This window comes from Sorex fumeus, unplaced genomic scaffold (assembly GCF_029834395.1).
Source record: "Sorex fumeus unplaced genomic scaffold, SorFum_2.1 ptg000072l, whole genome shotgun sequence".
Classification (NCBI taxonomy): Eukaryota; Metazoa; Chordata; class Mammalia; order Eulipotyphla; family Soricidae; genus Sorex; species Sorex fumeus.
The window spans coordinates 16,558,865-16,579,334 of NW_026606129.1; the positions used below are offsets into that span (position 1 = coordinate 16,558,865).

General features: G+C 42.3%; 1 protein-coding gene across 2 annotated transcripts in view; it reads left to right on the top strand.

The window, feature by feature from the left end:
• PIK3R4 (phosphoinositide-3-kinase regulatory subunit 4) overlaps positions 1-20,470 on the top strand; it is a 72,654-nt gene that overhangs the window by 17,933 nt on the left and 34,251 nt on the right. For both annotated transcript variants that reach the window (XM_056129321.1, XM_056129322.1), the window contains exons 6-9: positions 1,037-1,258; positions 4,442-4,615; positions 10,326-10,471; positions 13,548-13,751. In XM_056129321.1, the coding sequence (XP_055985296.1) occupies positions 1,037-1,258; positions 4,442-4,615; positions 10,326-10,471; positions 13,548-13,751 (746 nt within the window). The remainder of the gene's footprint in view (positions 1-1,036; positions 1,259-4,441; positions 4,616-10,325; positions 10,472-13,547; positions 13,752-20,470) is intronic.

The window sequence follows — 20,470 nt, forward strand, 5'->3', positions numbered from 1 at the left end:
GTGACCTCTACCCTCGTTTATTCCTCCAGTGGGGAATTAAGGTCTGCGTCAGGCAACCCAGTTCTGGCTCTCAGCCCCTAGGGTACAGTGATGAATCTGACATGAGATAACCTATCCTTGAGCTTGTATCTCAGGAAGGGAAAGATGGACAAATAAATAAATGAAAAGGGTAGGGCTGGGTTAAAAAACAAGGCGGGAGAAGAAGTCTGTGTCCAGATCATGTAAAAGCCTTTTTAGACTGTGCCATTTACTTTCTGGCTTTCTAAAATATGTCAACTTTTTAAAATGTTTTCTAAAAATGTCCCCCTGGACTTTTAGGTTTTATTTATTTTTTTATTTTATTATTATTTTTTTTCTTTTTGGGTCACACCTGGTGATGCACAGGGGTTACTCCTGGCTCTGCACTCAGGAGTTACTCCTGGCGCTGCTCAGGGGACCATATGGGACGCTGGGAATCGAACCCGGGTCGGCTGCGTGCAAGGCAAACGCCCTACCCGCTGTGCTATCTCTCCAGCCCCAGGACTTTTAGGTTTTAAATTCAGGGCTGCAGCACTGCTTCTGCAGGTCCTAAACGCTAACCTAGTAGGCCTAGTATTCACCAGGAGTTGTCCAGGGGGCCCTTGAACTCTTCTGGGAGAATCCTCACACCCCAGATTCAGATAATAGCCCAAATTAATTGAGTATTTTTAAATAGGTACTCAACTATAAGTTCATTTTATTAGGCAGAATGCTATCCTTTCTACTGCTTCCCTGTGAACTTCTCCTAGAAGTTCTTTAGCCCCCTAGCTAGAGCTCAGTACTTAGTGAAATATTGCGGCATCTGCTTATTAGGGTGTCCTTCAGTTTGTATTTTATTTTGCTCATTTGTATGTCCAAACCTTGTATAGTGCGGAGAGTTAGTAATGACAGACTTTCTTGGTGGCTTCTGTGATTGTTTTCTGAGGCCTGGGAAGAGACTGGGTCTGTATACTTGGGTCTAAATGAATAAATGGATCTGACTTTCCTTTTCTTTCCTTTATTTTTTTTTGTTTTTCAGAACTCCAAGCCTTACATGAAATGGTCCAGCAGAAAGTTGTCACCTTGTTAAGTGACCCTGAAAATATTGTGAAACAAACCTTAATGGAAAACGGAATAACAAGGCTGTGTGTATTTTTTGGCCGCCAGAAAGCCAATGATGTTTTATTATCTCACATGATAACTTTCCTCAACGATAAGAATGACTGGCACCTCCGTGGGGCTTTTTTCGATAGTATAGTTGGTACGTTTGTTTCCAAATTCCTGTTTAAGATTTTGGATTATCCATTCAATTTGTTTTGAGTATTTCTGTTTTTAATTTGCACGTGGATAACAAAAGTATCTCAGCTGACAAGGGATTGGTTAAACTGCTACATGCATGGGGAGGAGGGAATATCATGCTGTCATTGAAGATTGTCTTGAAAAGAAGTCTAGGCATGGGGCTGGAGCAATAGCACAGTGGGTAGGGCGTTTGCCTTGCACGCAGCAGACCTAGGTTCGATTCCCAGCATCCCATATGGTCCCCCGAGCACCGCCTGGAGTAATTCCTTAGTGCATGAACCAGGAGTAACTCCTGTGCATCGCCGGGTGTGTCCCAAAAAGAAAAAAAAAAAGTCTAGGCACACTAATTCAGGATGTGTAACTGCTCTGCTTTATGGGACCCCACCCCCCTTTTCTCTTTCTCCTCTCTCCTCTCTTCTCTCTGCCTCTCTCCTCTATCCTCTCTCCTCTATATATCCTCTCTTCTCTCTTACCTGTCTCTCACTTCCTCTTCTCTCCTTGTCTGTGTGTCTCCTCTTTTCTCTCTCTGTCTCCATAACCGTCTCTCTCTCTCCCCCCCCCCCGTCCTCCCTCCTTTCTCTCACTTTCTCTTCTCTCCCTGTCTCTGTTTCTCTCTCTCCTCTCTCTTCTCTCTCTCTGTCTTCGTCTCTCCCCCACCTCCTCTCCTCTCACATTTCCTAAATATAGTATCCAAAACATCAAAGAATATTAATGACCTGGGAAAGTGCCATGGAATATCACTCGAGTGACTGAAATGGATGGCAGATCTCAATTCTGATTGTTCTCACTGTTGAAAGGTGACAGTAACAAATCATTTAGTTTCTAAAACTGGCCAGAATGTCCCACCCTGTCGGCGGTGATTGTGTCTGGGCCTGTGATTGCAGGAGATTAAAAAAAAATACTTCTGGGGGCTGGAGTGATAGTACAACTGGTCGGGCACTTGCCTTGCACACTACTGACCTGGGTTCAGTCCCCAGCACCCCACATCGTTCCCTGAGCTTGCCTGGAGTGACACTGAGCACAGAGCCGTGAGGAAGCCCTGAGCACACTACCAGGTGTGTCTCCAACCCCCCCCCACCCGTCCCCCCCACCCTCCATACTTTTTGTACTTGTCAGATTTTCTATTAAAGACATGCATATTGGGGGTGGCGAAGTAGTACGGATAGTATAGCGGGTAGGGTGCTTGCCTTGCACAAGGTCAACCTGGGTTTGATCCCCATCATCCCATATGGTCCCCCGAGCATCCCATATTATTACCCCAGGAATAATTTGTGAGTGCAGAACCCCTCAGCACACCTAGGTGTGGCCTAAAACAAAGCACCCCCCCCCAAAAAAAAACCCCAAAACAATAAAAAATGCATCTCTTACTGCCAGAAAAAAAATTTTAAAAACATTTTGTTTGTGTCAAGTGAAAAAGTTGTGAAGATAAAGTAGCATTTTTGGCTGCTGTTTTAAAATTGTCGCACTTTTAAATTTTCAATGATCTAAGGAGAGATACCTTGTATTTATGCTACTCCTATTATATTTAAATTTAAAATTCGAAGGAAAAGTGAAATTTAATTTGAGTGAATAAGTGATATTTGACATAGAATTAGTTTCTTCTTCTGAACGACATTGGATCATGTTCTACCTCAGAGTACTGGTCAGCTTTATATTTGGTCAGTTAGGAAATAGTATAAGCCATTTCTTTTGTTTTATTTTGCTTTTCTTTTGGGGGCCTCTGGGGCAGTGCCTCGCCAGTACTCAGGAGGTCTGGGGACCCCCTCTGTGATTCTCAAGAGGTTCCACACAAGGGCCAGAGGATGCGAAGTTGCCCTGACATGCAAGGCCAGATGCATTCCGTGGGGGTTGGGGGGCCTTTAGGCTCCCTCGCTGCAGTGCTGGTGGCCGCTGTGGCTGCGCCTGGTAGTGCTCAGGGAACTGTAGGGAGCTGGGAATTGAACCTGGATCAGGTGCATGCCAGGCATGTGCCTTCCCTGTTAACACTATCTCCTGGGCCCATTTTTGTTCCTTTTCTTTTTCTTTTTGCGCTTTGATAATTCAGCTCCTGTGCTCAGTCTGTTGAGTTCTCTCTCCAGTGCTCAATAAATTTTGCCTGACATTTAAACCAGCAGTTGTTTTTTGATAATGTTCATGTTCCACTCTGTAATACCATCTTTTTTGTGCCATTTTAGAGATTGGTTTTGTAAAGGCAAAACAAAATGTAAATGGTTGTGAATGTGTAAATTGTATTAACCTTAGAACCATGTAATGTATTGTTTACATATACTTCACCACTCTTCACGGTCAGTAGATTCTCCATTCTATCTTCCATTGCTAATTACTAAATACATTTAAATTTTTTTAAAGTCATTATCATTACTTCCTTGAACAATTTTTTGTTTGTCTGGGATTTCAAATCCCTCCCCCATTTTTTTTTTTTCCTTTTAGAGATAATAGTAGAATTGAGGATTTAATTCAGTAGTAGAGCATCTACCTTTTAGGTTCAGTCCCCAGCCCTGAAAAAGGAAAACAAAACCCTTTCTACATGTATAATATTTGCCTTTATTAGCAATTTAATCTGTTTATAGTAGCCTGTTCTGTTTTTTTTCCCTCAGAATATTAGCTTTCAGTTCTAATATGGGTTGATTGGTTTCTAGATTTTTGGGTATCTACTTATCCTTCCTTGAATTCCTAGGTTATGTCTACTGTTTAATACAGCCTGCTTCTTTATTTTGCTGGAGTATTTTCTCAAGAAGTTTTCCTAGAGATGTATGGGAGGTACACCTTTAGAGTCCTTGAATGTCTCAAAATGATTTATTTTTGTTGCCTTACTATTTTGACCGTTCGGCTGTAGGTTTCTTTCTCGGTTGTGAAGGCTTTCCTCTTTTGTGTTACAGCTTCCATTGCTGCTGCAAATCATTTCAGTGGCTCTGTATTTAATTTTCTGCCAGTTTGTAGAATCGTTTTTTTCCCCCTATGGAATTTCAGAAACTTCTTGATGATTTGCTTTGGTGCAAGTTTTTTTTTAAATATATTGTGCTAGGTAGAAAGTATGATATGAAGTATTTTCCTTTTTAATTGCTTTTAATTAACAGAATTTTAAGTTACTCAGCTTCTTACATTATTAGATACAGAATAATTTGTGTAGTTTTCTGTTTTTCAGGTGTTGCTGCCTATGTTGGCTGGCAGAGCTCCTCAATTCTCAAACCTCTGTTGCAACAAGGCCTTAGTGACGCTGAGGAATTTGTCATTGTCAAAGCTCTGAATGCCCTCACCTGTATGTGCCAGTTAGGGCTGCTACAAAAACCACATGTGTATGAGTTTGCCAGTGATATTGGTAAGTTTCTGGTTCTCCAAGCCACAGTGGCAAAATTCGGGTGTGGGAAAACAGAGAACAATTGATCGGGGCTGGAGAGATAGCACAGCAGGTAGGATGCTTGCCTGGTTTGTGACCAACCCAGGCTCAATCCCCTGTGCCTTGTATGGTCCCCCCTGAGCCCTGCCAGGAGTGATCCCTGAGCACATAGCCAGAATTAGGTCCTGAGTACTGTCAGGTGTGATTCAAACAAACCAAAACAAAAAACTCCTCATAAGCCTCTCTCCCGCCACCCTCCACCCCCCTCACTCTCCCTCTGGTCCCCTATAAAAAGCATTGCAAGTTTTTGGGTAATAGAGAGTCTTATTTTCAGTTTTATTGCCCTTGTTGTGTGGCTGTCTGTGTATATCCGTGCATGCATGTATGAGACAGCCAATAAATAGGATCATTTGGGCTAGAGATAACCCAAGTTAGGAGGTATGCCTTTGTTTTAATCTGGAGTGAAGTCTGTGCTCCTTGAAAAATGAAGCTTCAGATTTGTCCTTCTTTTTTATTTGATACAGTTAGTTGTTGCTCTGAGGAATATTGTCTTAAGCCCATGATTACTAGGGAAGTGGAAATCTACTCTGAAGAATGGTCACTGGTCAGTGCAGTTTGCTAGTTACAGATGCCTAGTATTGAACTTGCTGCTGTTAGTAATTTAAGTTACTGATAAAAGGACTTATTTCCTTGACCTTTATAGTATTTATTTGATATGAGGGAGCAAATTAAGATTTAGAGTAAGACGAGCACACAAATAAACACATTAAGATTGTCTATACTGGGCTGGAGCAATAGAACAGCGGGTAGGGCATTTGCCTTGCATGCAGCCGACCCAAGTTCGATTCCCAGCATCCCATATGGTCCCCCGAGCACTGCCAGGAGTAATTCCTGAGTGTAAAGCCAGGAGTAACTCCTGTGCATCGCCGGGTGTGACCCAAAAAGAAAAATAAAAAAGATCGCTTGTACTGAGAACATATGAGAGCTTCGAAATGGGATCTTTAGGTAAAATACTTGTTACTTAATGCTTTTCAAGAAAAGCAAATTGAAGCCAAATAGGTTACCATCTACCTATATCTATCTATCTATGAATAATTTTTTTTTCCTCCTTGAGGAAGTCTTCAGGAAAAGAAAGATAAGGAGTTTTGGTTGTTGAGAAAAATGAATGGTTGATATGTGTAAAAATTTCAAGATATTTGACTGGAGCATAGTATAGAGGGTACGCACTTGCTTTGCATACAACTTACCCAGGCTTGATTCCTGGCATCCCATATGGGCCCCCAAGCACCACCAGATATGCTTCCTGAATGCAGAGCCAGAAGTATCTCCTGGTGTGGCCCTTCCCCACCCCCTACAAAACAATAAAAATTTCAAGGTGTGAGGGTAGCTTTAAAAAAACCTCATGGAACATATAAATGCACATTGTTTTATTATTTATTATTTTAATATTTACAGTTATTCCCCTTACTATTCCCCTACTCCATTTCTTTATATCCCACGCATGAGAGAAATTGTTCTTTCTGTCCCTCTCCCTCTGACTGATTACACAAAGTATGGTAGTTTCTAGATCCATCCAGGTAGCAGAAAATTGCATGATTTAATCTTTTCTTACAGCCAAGTAGTATTCCATTGTGTATATATACCATAGTTTCTTTGTCTACTCATCTGTTTTTGGACACTTGGATTATTTCCAGATTTTGGTTATTGTGAATAGTGCTGCAGTGAACATAGGAGGATATATTCTTTTAACTTGTAACCCTAATTTGGTTTAGTTTTTTTTATAATTATGTTAAAATAATTGCAGATTTAATACAAAAGTGTTGAGTGTTGTCAATATAACCTTAAGGCGTTACACTGAAGTGTTTCCCCTTCTCCCCCATCTAAGCTACAGAGTGCTGAAAGAACTTGGGAACCTAAAATTATTAGTATTAAAACAAAAATTATTAGAACTTTTAAACAATATCTGGTATAATGTGGTGTGAGGTAGAGAAAGCATCTTTTCAGTAATAATATGTGGGGGGGGGGGATACATCATCTTCACTGTCACTGTCCTCCCGTTGTTCATCGATTTGCTCAAGTGGGCCCAGTAACCTCTCCATTTTGAGATTTTGAGACTTGTTGTTACTGTGTTTGGCATATTGAATATGTCATGGGTAGCTTGCCAGGCTTTGCCATGCAGGCGAGATACTCTTGGTAGCTTGCCAGGCTCTCTGAGAGGAGCGGAGGAATTGAACCCGGCTCAGCTGGGCTGGCTGCATGCAAGGCAAACGCCCTACCACTGTGCTATTGCTTTAGCCCACATCATCTTAACATGCATATATTATTACATGGAATATGGTGTTATCTTTCAGGGGTCAAGTTCTCTTGCTTTTGGTTTTGATCTTTATTTTAACGAATAGCCCATATATGTACTCTTAATTTCACAAAATACGTTTTTTCTGTCCTGATTATTTGAAAATTAATTTTGAAATATAATGTAGTCTGTAATTAACATTTTATTTACCGGGAAAATGATTGCCCATCAAATTTTAAGGATAAATCAAAGAAATTTTGTAGAGAATATTTTGGGACTGCTGCCTCTTTTTTTTTTTTTTTTTGGCTTTTTTGGGTCACACCCGGCGTTGTTACTCCTGGCTCTGCACTCAGGTATTACTCCTGGTGGTGTGGCCGCGTGCAAGGCAAACACTGTACCCGCTGTACGTTAGCTGTGGCCCCTGCTTCTTTTTTTTGATCATAGATTAGGGCACTCATGTATCTTTACGTCAACATCAAAGTGTAAAGTGTAAATTATCTGTAAATATAGAATAAAACCAGTATAGTACAACTTACTGAATGTAGAATTCTTTTAGAATTGGAATTCTAAAGGATTTGTTTAGAGTTTGTTACCAACTTTGGCGGGGGACAGGGGCTTGTTGAGAAAAATCAAATAAACTGGGTTTTTTGTCTTTCATTTTTCTACACACTTTAAAAGAAAGAAGTTTTTCATTTAACTTAGGAATTTACTTTCTGAAATCAAAGGGATATACTGTCTGAATTTACTTACCAGTTAATCGAAGGACAGATTTTACAGCTCTCTGTAGTTCTGTGTTTAAATCTTAAATAGTTTCAGTGGTTATTACAGTGAATTGTGTGGTAGTGATTTCTTTAGTAGTTTGTTGAAATACGGTACCCTTCACATAGGTGGTAAGCATGTTTAACTTTTGTGCTTTTCCAGAGAATGAGAATATGTCGAGGGTGGTGAAGGAGTGTTGAAAGTACTGCTTTGTATAGATAGAGTGTTAACTAGAATTCATCTGCCCCACAGGCATTGGGGGGGTGGTTATTGGGGTTCTTCATGGTGAAAAATAAGTATTGGTAAAGGGAAATGTGATTGATATTTGCATGACCGAGACCTAAACCTGAAAGCTTTGTAACTTTTCCCACAGCGATTCAATAAATAAAAAAGAAAGTACTGCTTTGTAGGAAATCCTCCTACCCCCTCTTCCTTCCTTCCTTCCTTCCTTCCTTCCTTCCTTCCTTCCTTCCTTCCTCCCTCCCTCCCTCCCTCCCTCCCTCCCTCCCTCTCTTCTCCTTCCTTCCTTCCTTCCTTCCTTCCTTCCTTCCTTCCTTCCTTCCTTCCTTCCTTCCTTCCTCTCTTTCTTTCTGTTTGGGGGGGCTGTGTCAGTTTCCCACACTGATACATTAGTACCCTACAGTCAGCCCATATCTCTGTAGGTGCTCCAGTAAATTTCCCACCACACAGCTGTGGGCTTCATGATGGTGAATCTGCCTTCAACTTTGCTTTTCCGGATCATGTTTGGTGCCTGCCCCAGCTGTCTCACTTGGGGCCACTGGGGCCCAGATGATGCTTTGGCTCATGGCAGCAGTGCAGGAGGGCAAGCTTCTCTAGGCAGCAAACCTCTCTAGGCAGCATCTTTTAAGCTTCTCTCTGTGTGATCCTTGCTACCATCACACTGGCCAGAGCAGACCTTAAGACTGCAAGGGGCAGCCAGGGGCAGAGAATATTAGCCTTTGGTACCAGGAGCCTCTAGTCAGAGTGGTTGTATAATATCCTGTTACATAAAGAATTGAAGCCAGCGATTCAGCCTCCAAGGTGCCTGACTCCTGCCTGGCCTTTTTTTGGACTCAGTTACTTTGTGGAGATTTTGAAATGTTTTTCCAGTCCTCATTTTCCCATTGCCAGACCACAAGCACCACCTCTTCACCCCCAACCCTGCTCTTCTGTTGGGTATCTCAGAGGCTATAGACTGTCATGGAATAGCATTTTCATGTGTCACTAGAATTGGAAATGGGAGAACTTTGGAGACATAGTTTGAACATACTTCCCCATCCTATGTTTATATAAATAATGTTAACAGGTGAACGTATTTTTATTTCTTTCTCAGCATGAATTTCTCTTGAGGGGAGGTTGGATCACTTCTGTTGGTGCTCATAGGGGTATTCCTGATTCTCTGTTCAGGAGTCACTTCTGGTTGTGCTCAGGGGACCATTATCTAGTGCCAGGGATCAAATGAGGGTTGACTATGTGCAGGGTAAGTGCCCTACCTCCTGTACTGTTTCTCCACCCCCTGCCTTGAAGTTCTTAGTAAATTAATAACTTTGCTCAAAATGCTAATGTTTTTGCATGTCAGAGCTAATATTACATATTTTAATTTTGTGTTTTTACTGAGGTATCATAGTTTACGATAGTAGTGAAGTCCTTTTATAGTATGGAGTTTGAATTTTATTCTAAATCAGTTTAAAAGTTTCAGTTTTGTTCTGTATCTTCAGTTGGTTGAAATCACTGAGTTTAGGTTTGGTACGCAAAATAGTTAAGACAGTCATTTCATTTTTCTAGTTTAATCTTCAGTTTTAAACTCTTTAAGAATGGACATTGCCTTTTCTGCTTTTAGTTTTTGTCCTGGATGCCTGTGAATGGAGAAGTGTGATGGGTGATAATGTTCCCTTAATGTTAGTCTAGAGGAACCGGTTTGGCTCCTTTTCCCATGCGTGGTAGGTGTGTTCTGCACCTTCTGTGTGTGGGGGAGGAAGGGTTTGCTATATACCACTGCAACTTTTTTTGTGCCTTTCCAAAGTCTTTTTCAATTTTAAAGTTTGTTTCTGAAAGTTCCTTTTGGTGGGGCTGGAGAATGCCTCCCAGGCAGGGAGACTCAGTAATTCTTGCCCAGTAGGCCGGAGGTTCCATGCACGGCGGGCCCCGGTGAAGCTGCTCAGGCTGTGTGGTGCCGGGGGTTCCCGGGCCATCCCGGTGGTGCTGACTGTCCCCAGAGCTGCCCACCGAGAAGCCTGGGGGACCATGTGGTGCCCAACGTGGGCACATGTTATGCAGGTACCCCAGCGCTGTACTGTCTGCTGCCCCTTATTTCCCAAAGATTTTTAACCCCATGTTAGGAATGAGGAGATTCCCTGGCGATAATATGAAACCTTAAAAAGGAGGCTGCTAATTTTATTTTTTTGTGTTTCTGTTGGTACTTGCTGTAGAGGTACCCATAATGTTGTGTTCACTTAGTTGAGTTTACGTCTCAGGGCGACTGAGAGCACGTAGGCAGCTGATGAAAGCATTATGGTGGAAATGACTTGGATAATGCAGTTTGTGCCATCCCGTGAATGTGTGTTTATCCCGGTAATTTGGCACGGTTTGTGGATGGGACTTGATCCTTCTTTTCCTTTTTTTTTTTTCCTCCCTGTTTAGCTCCCTTCCTGTGCCATCCCAATCTCTGGATACGCTATGGTGCTGTGGGATTTATCACAGTGGTAGCTCATCAGATAAGCACCGCTGATGTCTACTGCAAATTGATGCCTTACCTTGACCCATATATCACCCAACCAATAATACAGGTATGCATGTCCCCATTTGGAATCAGGACACCACACTGCGCCACTTTTGAAAAAAAAAAAAAACACTAAGTTTAAAGGTTCAGTCATGTTTTAAAAATTTAACACAAACTACAACATTTTCATTCTTTTCAAATCAGTTAATGGAGCAAACACTTGAAGGTGAGACAAACTCAATAGCATATTGTTACACATAGGTACAATACTCAGTCATTCATACTTTATATGTGTGTGTGTAATGCTGTAAAGCGTCTGCTGTTAGGTTGACATACAGTCCAGCAGATATGTGTACTGATGACCCTCTGCTTTGTATTGTAAGAATTAGAACTATTGTCAGCCCAATTCAGCATTTATAACAAATTAGACAAAGCTTTTAAAAATTATTTGTGTGTGTGTGTGTATGTGTGTGTGTGTGTTTGTATGTGTGTGGGAGGGATGGCAGAACTATAGTACAGTAAGATGTTTGCTTTGCGAGTGTCTGACCTAGATTCGATCCTTGACATCCCATATGGTCCCCTGATCCCCTCCAGGAGTGATCCATGAGGCACCACCAAGGTGTTGACAAAAGACTAAAAAAAAAAAAATACCCAAAATGAATAAAATGTTTTGTTTAAAAAAAAAGAAAAATAACTGATAATTGCAACTGCTTGGGCTCTCTCTCTCTCTCTCTCTCTCTCTCTCTCTCTCTCTCTCTCTCTTCCTCCCTTCCCCCATACCTTTCTTCCTTTCTCCCTTTTTTCTTCCCTTTCTTTCTTTTTCACACTGTGACCTGGGACTGGGGAGTTAGGTTAGGGTATAGGCCTCGAATGTGCCTGACCTGAATTCAGTTTTTGACATCATCTGACCTCCGAATGTTGCTGATCTGTTGACCCCTTAACATTGCTGGGTATAGCCCCAGTGGCCCCTGACCTCTGCTCCGGTGGCCCTTGTGGTTCACAGGGTCCCAAGTGTCATGACATCCTGGGGATCTAGTGCTGAACTACCAGCCCAATTGGCCAAGTATCAAGGAATTGCCTCCCGACCCCTAATCACCACTTGGGAGGCTTCCCCCAAGCTGAGAAAAATCTAATGACCCTCACTCACCTCTACCCCGACCCCAGCAGTGGAACATTGATGGTGGGTTCTGTGTCTTTGGTTTATATGCTCAGCTTGCCAGTGCTTATGCCTCTTACCTCATTGAGGGTCAGCCAGCGATCATGGTGGCTATTTAAATTGGATAAAATTATGAGTGATGATTCTGTTTTTTAAGACATCCTGAAATGATTATATTTTTACTACAACTGTTTCCCTTTCGGAGATTCACTTGCCTCTCTGGTTTTCTTCCTTTATAATCCCGTGTGCTATGATCTTGCATTTGGTTGGAGAACTTGTCCTGGAGATTCTAGAAATAAGGGGGACTTTGGCTGTGCTGTTGGTCCTTAAATTGCCCCGTAGATCCATCCGTTTCTGGGTGTCATCCTTTCTTATTTGACAGAGTTCGTTGAATTTAAAATATTTACTCTGAGACAATTTATAGAGGAAAAGTGAATAATATCAATAGAAAACATATGTGTGTTCCCCCTGTCCCCCCTTTTAAATATTTATTAAAACTTCCTTGGAAATCAAATCTAGAGATTACTTTTACTTTTGACTGTTGATTCTATTTAGAAGTTTGTTGATTAAACTCTTACTGTATAGGGGCTGGAGAGATAGCACAGCGGGTAGGGCGTTTGCTTTGCACACGGCCGACCCGGGTTCGATTCCCAGCATCCCATATGGTCCCCTGAGCACCCCCAGGAGTGACTCCTGAGTGCAGAGCCAGGAGTAACCCCTGTGCATCGCCAGGTGTGACCCAAAAAGCAAAACAAAAACAAACAAACAAAAAATAACTCTTACTGTACAGTGTGGAGAAAGTGTACCTAGTATTTAAAAATCACATGCGTTTGCATAACTTTTAGCGGTGATTTACTATAATAAATGCAAAAATGGTTTGTTAGGAAACTGCACCAAAGTCACTTTGTTTTGTTTTATTTATTTATTTATTGCTTTTATTGTTTTATAGTTTAAAAAGCCAACATCAGCAATTTAGAAGCATATACTTATGCTTCTTAATTTTGTTTAAATTGGAGGTGAGATATCCTGGTTGTAGTGTTAATGTTTATGCTTCTGGTGTACAAAGTTACTGTATCTCTCTTACCACCAAGCTACCCAAGACTGTCCTCCTCTGTCCTAATATCACTCCTAGTCCACTTCCTTTCGCTCAGCTCTTCTCTCTGCACTGCTCGGGACCTTCAGGTCTGTGGTTAGAGTCCCCTGGTCTATTATCATTAGATATTGTCGGTTCCCTTGATTTGTTTCTTAGTGTACCACATAGCAGGACTGTTATCCTGTCCTTGTCCTTCTCCCGCTCACTTAGCAGGACCACCGCCGGCTCTACCCAAGTCACAACCGGGCAACCTTTTTTCTGCCAAGAGTCATTCATAATACACCTGAAATTCCTCATCCACTCATGTCATTGATTTGGGTTGCTTCCAGATTTGGTTGTTAGTAAATAGCTGCTTCATAAGTCTTACCTCTTTACCATCTGGGTTATTCTGAAGATGCATCTTTATACTAGTTAAATATACCCACACTTACCAGTTAGTTAGTGCTTATCATGACTGAAGAGAAGCACCTATGACTATAAAGCATCTCTAATGATTGGTGTCTCTTGACTTTGAGGCCTGTGAATTGCAGGTATTTTGTAGATCTACGACATTATCTGACATTATTTTGGGATCTAGAAAAGGCCTCCATTTTCTAAATTCTGTCACCTGCATATTGATTTATTAGTTTCGTGGCCTGATAGACTTAGAGGCTAACCTTTAGATGTGTACTCGGGACTCAGGTGCGAACACCACAAAGAGAAAATACATGCTTGTTAAAGGTCACAACAATTCTCACTCCTTCTGAGCAAGAGTCGCAGATACTGATATTTCCTGTTTACTTAGAAAACAAATGTGTCATAGTCACTTTCTGCAGGTTGTACTGATGGAACGTGTCAAGAACTCTACTAATTGTTGTATCTGGTTGAGTCTTCTTTCCCCCCCCCCCACTGTAGATCGAAAGAAAACTTGTTCTACTCAGTGTTTTGAAAGAGCCTGTAAGCCGTTCAATATTTGATTATGCATTGAGGTCTAAAGATATCACCAGCTTGTTCAGGCATCTTCACATGCGTCAGAAGAAGCGGAAGGGGTCTCTTCCTGATTGCCCACCCCCTGAGGACCCTGCCATAGCACAGCTGCTGAAGAAACTGCTCTCACAGGTTGTATTCTCTTTTGAACTATTATTTTTTTTTTTTTAAGCCTTGAATAATTGAATTTACTATGTCAAGTGTAATTACCAATGGTTAAAAGAAATATTAAGCTCATACATTAAACAAATTAATGATTATCAATTCTTTTTTTCTGCTTATTACCTATGCTTACAAAAATACTAATTTGATGAACTATTATTTTTTAAGTGAGCATTTTATCTGCACATTAAGGCACCCTCCTAATTCTAAACATTTTTGGTGATTGAATTGCATCATGTATATCAATTGAATGAATAAATCTGACAGATATGATACTCTTTGTGGTCTAGGAAATGCTATATTATTGTGATTTTAAGGCATTTAGTTGCTCTAAAGATTAGGCACTGTACAGATGAATGAAAATAGATGTAATTTTAGGTTCAAGCAGTAGTCATGATTTATTCTACTCACTAAAATGAGCTCACTGAAAATATCACTAAATAAAATTATTTTGTAACATAGTTCATTAAATTATGTGAATATATAAAATATATACATTACTTATATAGTTATATATTATGTATAATGTATAACAAATATAGAATTAAAGTCAATTAGCTCACTGAAAACGTTATAAAATTCAGTTAGGTTCTGGTTTACTTCTAAGCAACTGAAGTAACTTTTCTACTATGCATCTTAGATGGAATAAATCAGTTTACCTCTATATTTTTTCTTCCAGATTTAAAAGAAAACATTTTTATTAAGATAATGATTTGCAAAGTAGTCATAGTTGAGTTTCAGGCATACAAAGTTCCAACACTAAACTTATTCCCAATGTCAATTTAGCTCCGCCAGTATTTCCAGTCTCCCTCTGAATTCCAGTCTGCCTACATATGGGAGCATTTTTAAGTTTTGTTGTTTCCATTTGGATCTCAACCTTTCTTTTGACAAACTTTTATTCGTTCTGTGGTTCAGATTATAGATAAACCACACCTCTACACCTCCAGTGTGTCCAAGGCCCTGGCCACTGTCCTTCTCCCTCCACCATCTCTGTATTTCTTCGCCCCTTGATTTTTTCCCTTACCTGTCCCGCCCAGTAATTCTGTATCTTAAAGCATGTGAGTTTGGAGGTGCCCAGATAGTATCTATGTAAATGCTCCATGGGGTGTAAAGCAAATACCAACTTTAATGACTGAGTACTTAAGAGAATGCTTGTCAGTTTTATCTTTGTTGTTGTTGTTTGAGTTGATCCTGGATTAGCTGTATGCAAGGTGTGTTCTTTGTTGGCTGTGCTATCTAGCCCTTATCAGTCACATTTCATGAAGAAAAAAAAGTCTCGAGGGAATTTATTCTGTTTGGGATATCTGCCTATACATGTTCTGCGCTTGTCAAAACAGTCCAGTGCTGTTTGATGCCCAGATGCTGGCCGGGGTGATGAATGTTGGAACTGTCTTCTATGGGTGGCTGGTTGATACCTATTTTGGTTCTTTAGGTCTAAAATTTGCCTGGGGACTGCTGCTGCCTTTGAATGTGCCTCCCAGGCCAGGGGTTTTGTTTCTTACATGTTGGAAGATTTGACCTGTTGTGATGTGAATTTCCAGTGAGTTTTCTTTTAACCCTGGCTATTATATTAGAATTATAGTTTAGAAGCAATTTATGGAAAAGTAGATACTAAATCACACTTTTCTCTTTGCGGTGATTCAGTGATCCATATAAAAAGATTTCAGCATTGTCATAAAAACCACCCTTGTTTAGGCGTTTCTTCAGACCTGGATAGTGTGATCCTTTGTATTTCTCTTTCTACCACAAGTTCTGTGTTAAAAGCCTCTTTTCTTGAAGTTTTATGATTCCAAGTTTAGTTCCTTCGCAGAGCCACTCATTCTTTTCCCCGTGCTGATTTTGACACTGGAGGGAAAAGTGGGCTGGAGCGATAGCACAGTGGGTAGGGTATTTGCCTTGTATGCGGCCGACCCGGGTTCGATTCCCAGCATCCCATATGGTCCCGCGAGCACCGCCAGGAGTGATCCTGAGTGCATGAGCCAGGAGTAACCCCTGTACAACACCAGGTATGACCCAAAAAGCAAAAAAAACAAAAACAAATAAAAGGAGGGAAAAGTTCAGGATGAGCAATTTCCGAGCCCTTTTTACTTTTTGCTTCTCTGAATCAGTGAGGGGCCAGTGTGGGTCCCATTGCCAGCACTTGTTACAGGGTGCCATGATAAAAGGACTAACACTCATTGGCTCATACTCCTCTGAATTGTCAGGGCTCGATATATTAATTTATTGTTCAGTTCTTTGAGTAGGTTACTAGCAGTAAGTAGTCCTTCAGTTTCTTACCTTCCCTTAAAATTTGGAGGATGTTACAAGTGGCCAGCCATGCTAGCACTGCCAGAATCTCTGAAATGCCTCAGAAGTTCCAGCAGACACCACCAGCTTCCATTATTTGAGGATCTATAATGAGTCATCCGCCCTAGTTGATAACTGCTTTTTAAATGAGCTTCAACAACAGATATTATGCCCATTTTATAGGGAGGTAAACTGAGACTCAACACAGGCAGATACTTGCCCATGCTCGCAGTGCTCAGGTTCAAAGCTGCCACTTAAACATAAACCCAACTGTCTTTGAGACCACAACGCTACCGCTTCCCATCTTGCCTCTCAAATAAAGCTCAGGGAGTCCACACGGATGGAGATAATTGCTTGGGTTTGTTAAAAATTATTTTCTGGCTTTTGTTTCAGGGTCACACCCAGTCATTCTTAGGTTCTCCTGTTCTGCGCTTAGAGATCACTCCTAGTGGGGCTTGGGGGGCGATATGGGGTGCCAGGAATCAAACCTGGGTGTGCCACATGCAAGGCAAATGCCCTACCCATCATAATACCTCTCTGGCCCCAGGTTTTGTTATTGCTGTTATCATTTTGGGGTTTTAAGCCACTTCCACTTGGGGCTGCGCCTGGCTCAATACTCAAAGGTTGCTAGGTTAGGCTGGGGGACCCTGGGATCATGGGGGACTTAACTCTTCCCACTCAGCCACATCCCCAGCCTGCTTGCTTGGGTTTTATGTGGACTTAGTAGGAAATTCACGTACAGCTCATCTCCCGCCCACTGCAGGCTTTCTCTCTTCCTCCTCTTCACGTCCTTGTAGTTTCTTGGGGTAACTGGCAGAGGCTTAGCAGGAGGGGAGGCTTGAAGGTAAGAATTTGGTCCTTGTTTTCATTGTCCGGACTGAGGAGTTGATTAGCCTCTACAAGTGGGAACCTCCAAGTGCCTGTACAGAATTTGTATAGGTCTGGACTAGAGATCCCTTCTGGTGAAAAAGGCCTCGGCCAGCCTAGCGTTGTTTCTACAGGAAAATATGTTCAGAGTTCCTTCCATATCATGGACTCAGAATACACTTTTGGTACACTGCCCACAAGGAAGTTGGAGTTTGTCGGTCATTCAGATTTTCAGTAGGCCGTGCCATCTGGAGACGACACATGGCAGGGCTGTTTTAGATTGATCTCATTTGCAGAAGCTTCCTGTTTTATTCATAACCCTTTCATCAAGCACCGCTACAGAATGCAAAATGATTTTGCTGTGTTAGAAAATGACAAATCCTTTACATTGAACACTTTTGTTGTTTTTATTTCAAAATAGAAGCAGTATAAAGAGACACTAGTATGTGGTTTTTCCTTCATCTCTGACCCCTCTCCTGCCGGTTTCTTTGTTCATTCTGACCTTTGTGTTGGTGGGTGTCGAATTACTTTTGATAATTGTAGTCGCATTTATTTCTGATCTACTGTTGAGTCACAGGAGTCAGTTTGATCCTTCCAAGGTCAGGAGAGGTCCTGAGCGCCTGTGGCCAGTGGCCTTTTAGTCCATTTCTGAGGACAGGATGCTCTGCGGTGTAGCCTTTTGAGTGATCCCAGCCTGGATGGACTTAGCTTCGGGAATGGACTGGCTGGCTTCCTGCTTTCTGGTGGCCCTTTCTTGAGTCTTTGGTAATTTCCTTTCACACGTGTATAATTCAGTTCTCAGTGTAAGACTTGAGGACACCCCTCTATCTCGCTGTAATTCCTGTGCTGTGCAGGCTTCCTTTTGGCTTCTCCAACTCCCACATTCAGCTCTGTCTTGAATTGTCTCTTGGAGTCCATTTGAATGGTCTCTTGGAGTTCCTTGAACTGTCTCTTGGAGTTCATCTGACCGAATTCTGAGTTCTTTCCCTGGTGTTGTGATGTCGAAGTGTTCCAGAGAGACGCACTCAGCTGGATCTTAAGGATCATCGGTCTGTGCTGTTTCCAGGGCCTAGAAATCATTTTATGGGGCTGGAGTGATAGTGCAGTGGGTAGGGCATTTGCCTTGCACACGACCAACCTGGGTTCGATTCCCAGCATTCCATATGGTCCCCTGAGCACCACCAGGAGAAATTTCTGAGAGCAGAGCCAGGAGCAACCTCTGTGCATCACTGGGTGTGACCCAACAAGCAATAAATAAATAATTTTATCTTTTTTTTTTTAAATGTAGGAGTACTGCTATTTATTCAGCCACTGATTGAATTGGGCACGAACTCCACCTTACTTTTTTTTCCATAATTTTATTTATTTATTTATTTATTTTTCTTCTTATATTTATTTATTGAATCACTGTGGGAAAAATTACTAAGCTTTCAGGTTTGTCTCGGTCATACAATGATCAAACACCTTTCCCTTCACCAGTACTCATTTTTCACCACCAAGAACCCCAATATACCCCCCTCCTGCCCCTCCCAATGCCTCTGAGGCAGATGATTTCTACTTATTTCTTCTCTACATCGATTACATTCATTATTTTGACAAAAGATGCACCATTATTGTTTAGAATTCCCCCCTCCCCCCAAAAATCAGAATTGCTGAAAAGGCATTGTGAAATACTTGTTTTCTGTAGCTGGTTATGAAAATCATATAATGTCACAAGACCACGATTTTGGATTTCTGCAAAGAGCCAGATAATTACAAGATTGGTTTCTGTGCGTCTGGTGTTATGGCTGTGTCGGAGAGCTGCTCATGGGGGGCAACTCGTGACCTCGGTAGGGCATGAAGGATGAGCCGGTACTGCTACCCTTCCCATGAGACTGCAGTTGCCCCGTCACCGCCAGCTCATACCTGGCTTCCCTATAACCTCTGAGGCGGCAGCCATCTTGCTGCCGGGGAGGGAAAAAGGCAGAAGGGAGCAACACACTTTTCCTCCCTGGGAGGCATGGCGCTGTAGTTTAACGCATGGTCCATTCACTTTTCTGCAGCAAGCTGCCGGGCTCTGGATTAAGTCCTTTTGCCTGTGGAGCCATGGACATGCTGGAGAGCCGCTTGTGAGGGGCAACTCGTGACCTTGGTAGGGCGTGAAGGACGAGCCGGTACTGTCCCCCTTCCCATGAGACTGCAGTTACCCCGTCACAGCCGGTTCCTACCTGGCTTTCCTATAAGCTCTGAGGCAGTGGCCACCTTGTATGCTGTCCAGATGCATGTCTGCCAAAAGCCACTGGGTTTTGAGATTTGTTTCTGAATCTCTGGTATTATGGCCGTTAATCAGCTTGATCAGGTGCCAGAGAGGCCGTTTGTAGGAGGCAACTCGGGGTCTTGTTGGAATGGGGAGGAAAGGGCCGGTTCCACCCCCATCTGGTGAGTCCCCGTGTGTCTCGTCACTGCAGGCTCAAACCTGACTGTCCAGTGGCCTCTGGAGGGTGGTGGTCACTGGGCCGTCAGGAGGAACAGGCCAAGCCACGAAACCTATTCCCACCTGGAGTGGCCCAGCATCAGTAACCTACTTCAGGAACAGGGCACATTTCTGCCAAAAGCCTTCGGGTACCGAGATTCGTTTCTGAGTCTCTGGGATCATGGCCGTTAAGCACTTCGATCAGGAACCAGAGAGGCCATGCCTCCAATTACATAACTGAGCCGGAAGTGGTTTGTGGGTGAGTCTCCCACATACCTAACTTTTGGCCGTTTACTTTCTTGGTAAACTTTGCCCCAAGTTTTTGGGGTCTGGCCAAAGGCACAGCAGCAATTTTGGGGGTATCTGAAAGTCTGACGGTGCCATCAGGCTGCCGATGCACTTGCCTCACAGGTACCTGCTGGCAGCAGCATACCCCCATAATTTTATCTTTTTGATATATTTTTTATGTATCATTCAGGTGTGAAGTGCTGTAAAGGTAAATCTGGTTCCTGTTACATTATAGCCAGAAGCTTAAGGTCTAGGCGTGGCTTATTAACTTACTGTATTGTGTTCACCTTTTATAGTCTTGGTTTTCCCAGAGCAAAAGCTCCCAACTTCCCTTAGCCCACCCCCAGATTGCCTTGGTTATCCTTGGTTCTTTGTATTTCTACATACATTTTCTGTAAATATGTTACCAAATTACTTGTAACCTTATACCTAAGGGAAACAACCTCAGAAATATCCATAAACATTAGTTAGATTGATTAAATTTACGCTGGTACTAAAAGGGAATCGAAGTCTTGAAGTATCAATTCTTTCAGGCATTGGATGTGGTACCTTCACTTAATTATATCACTGTCACTGTCCTCCCGTTGTTCATCGATTTGCTTGAGCGGGCCCAGTAACGTCTCCATTTTGAGACTTGTTGTTACTGTGTTTGGCATATCAAATACGTCACGGGGAGCTTGCCAGGCTCTGCCGTGCGGGCGAGATACTCTCGGTAGCTTGCCGGGCTCTCTGAGCGGGGCGGAGGAATCGAACTCGGGTCGGCCATGTTGGCTGCGTGCAAGGCAAACACCCTACC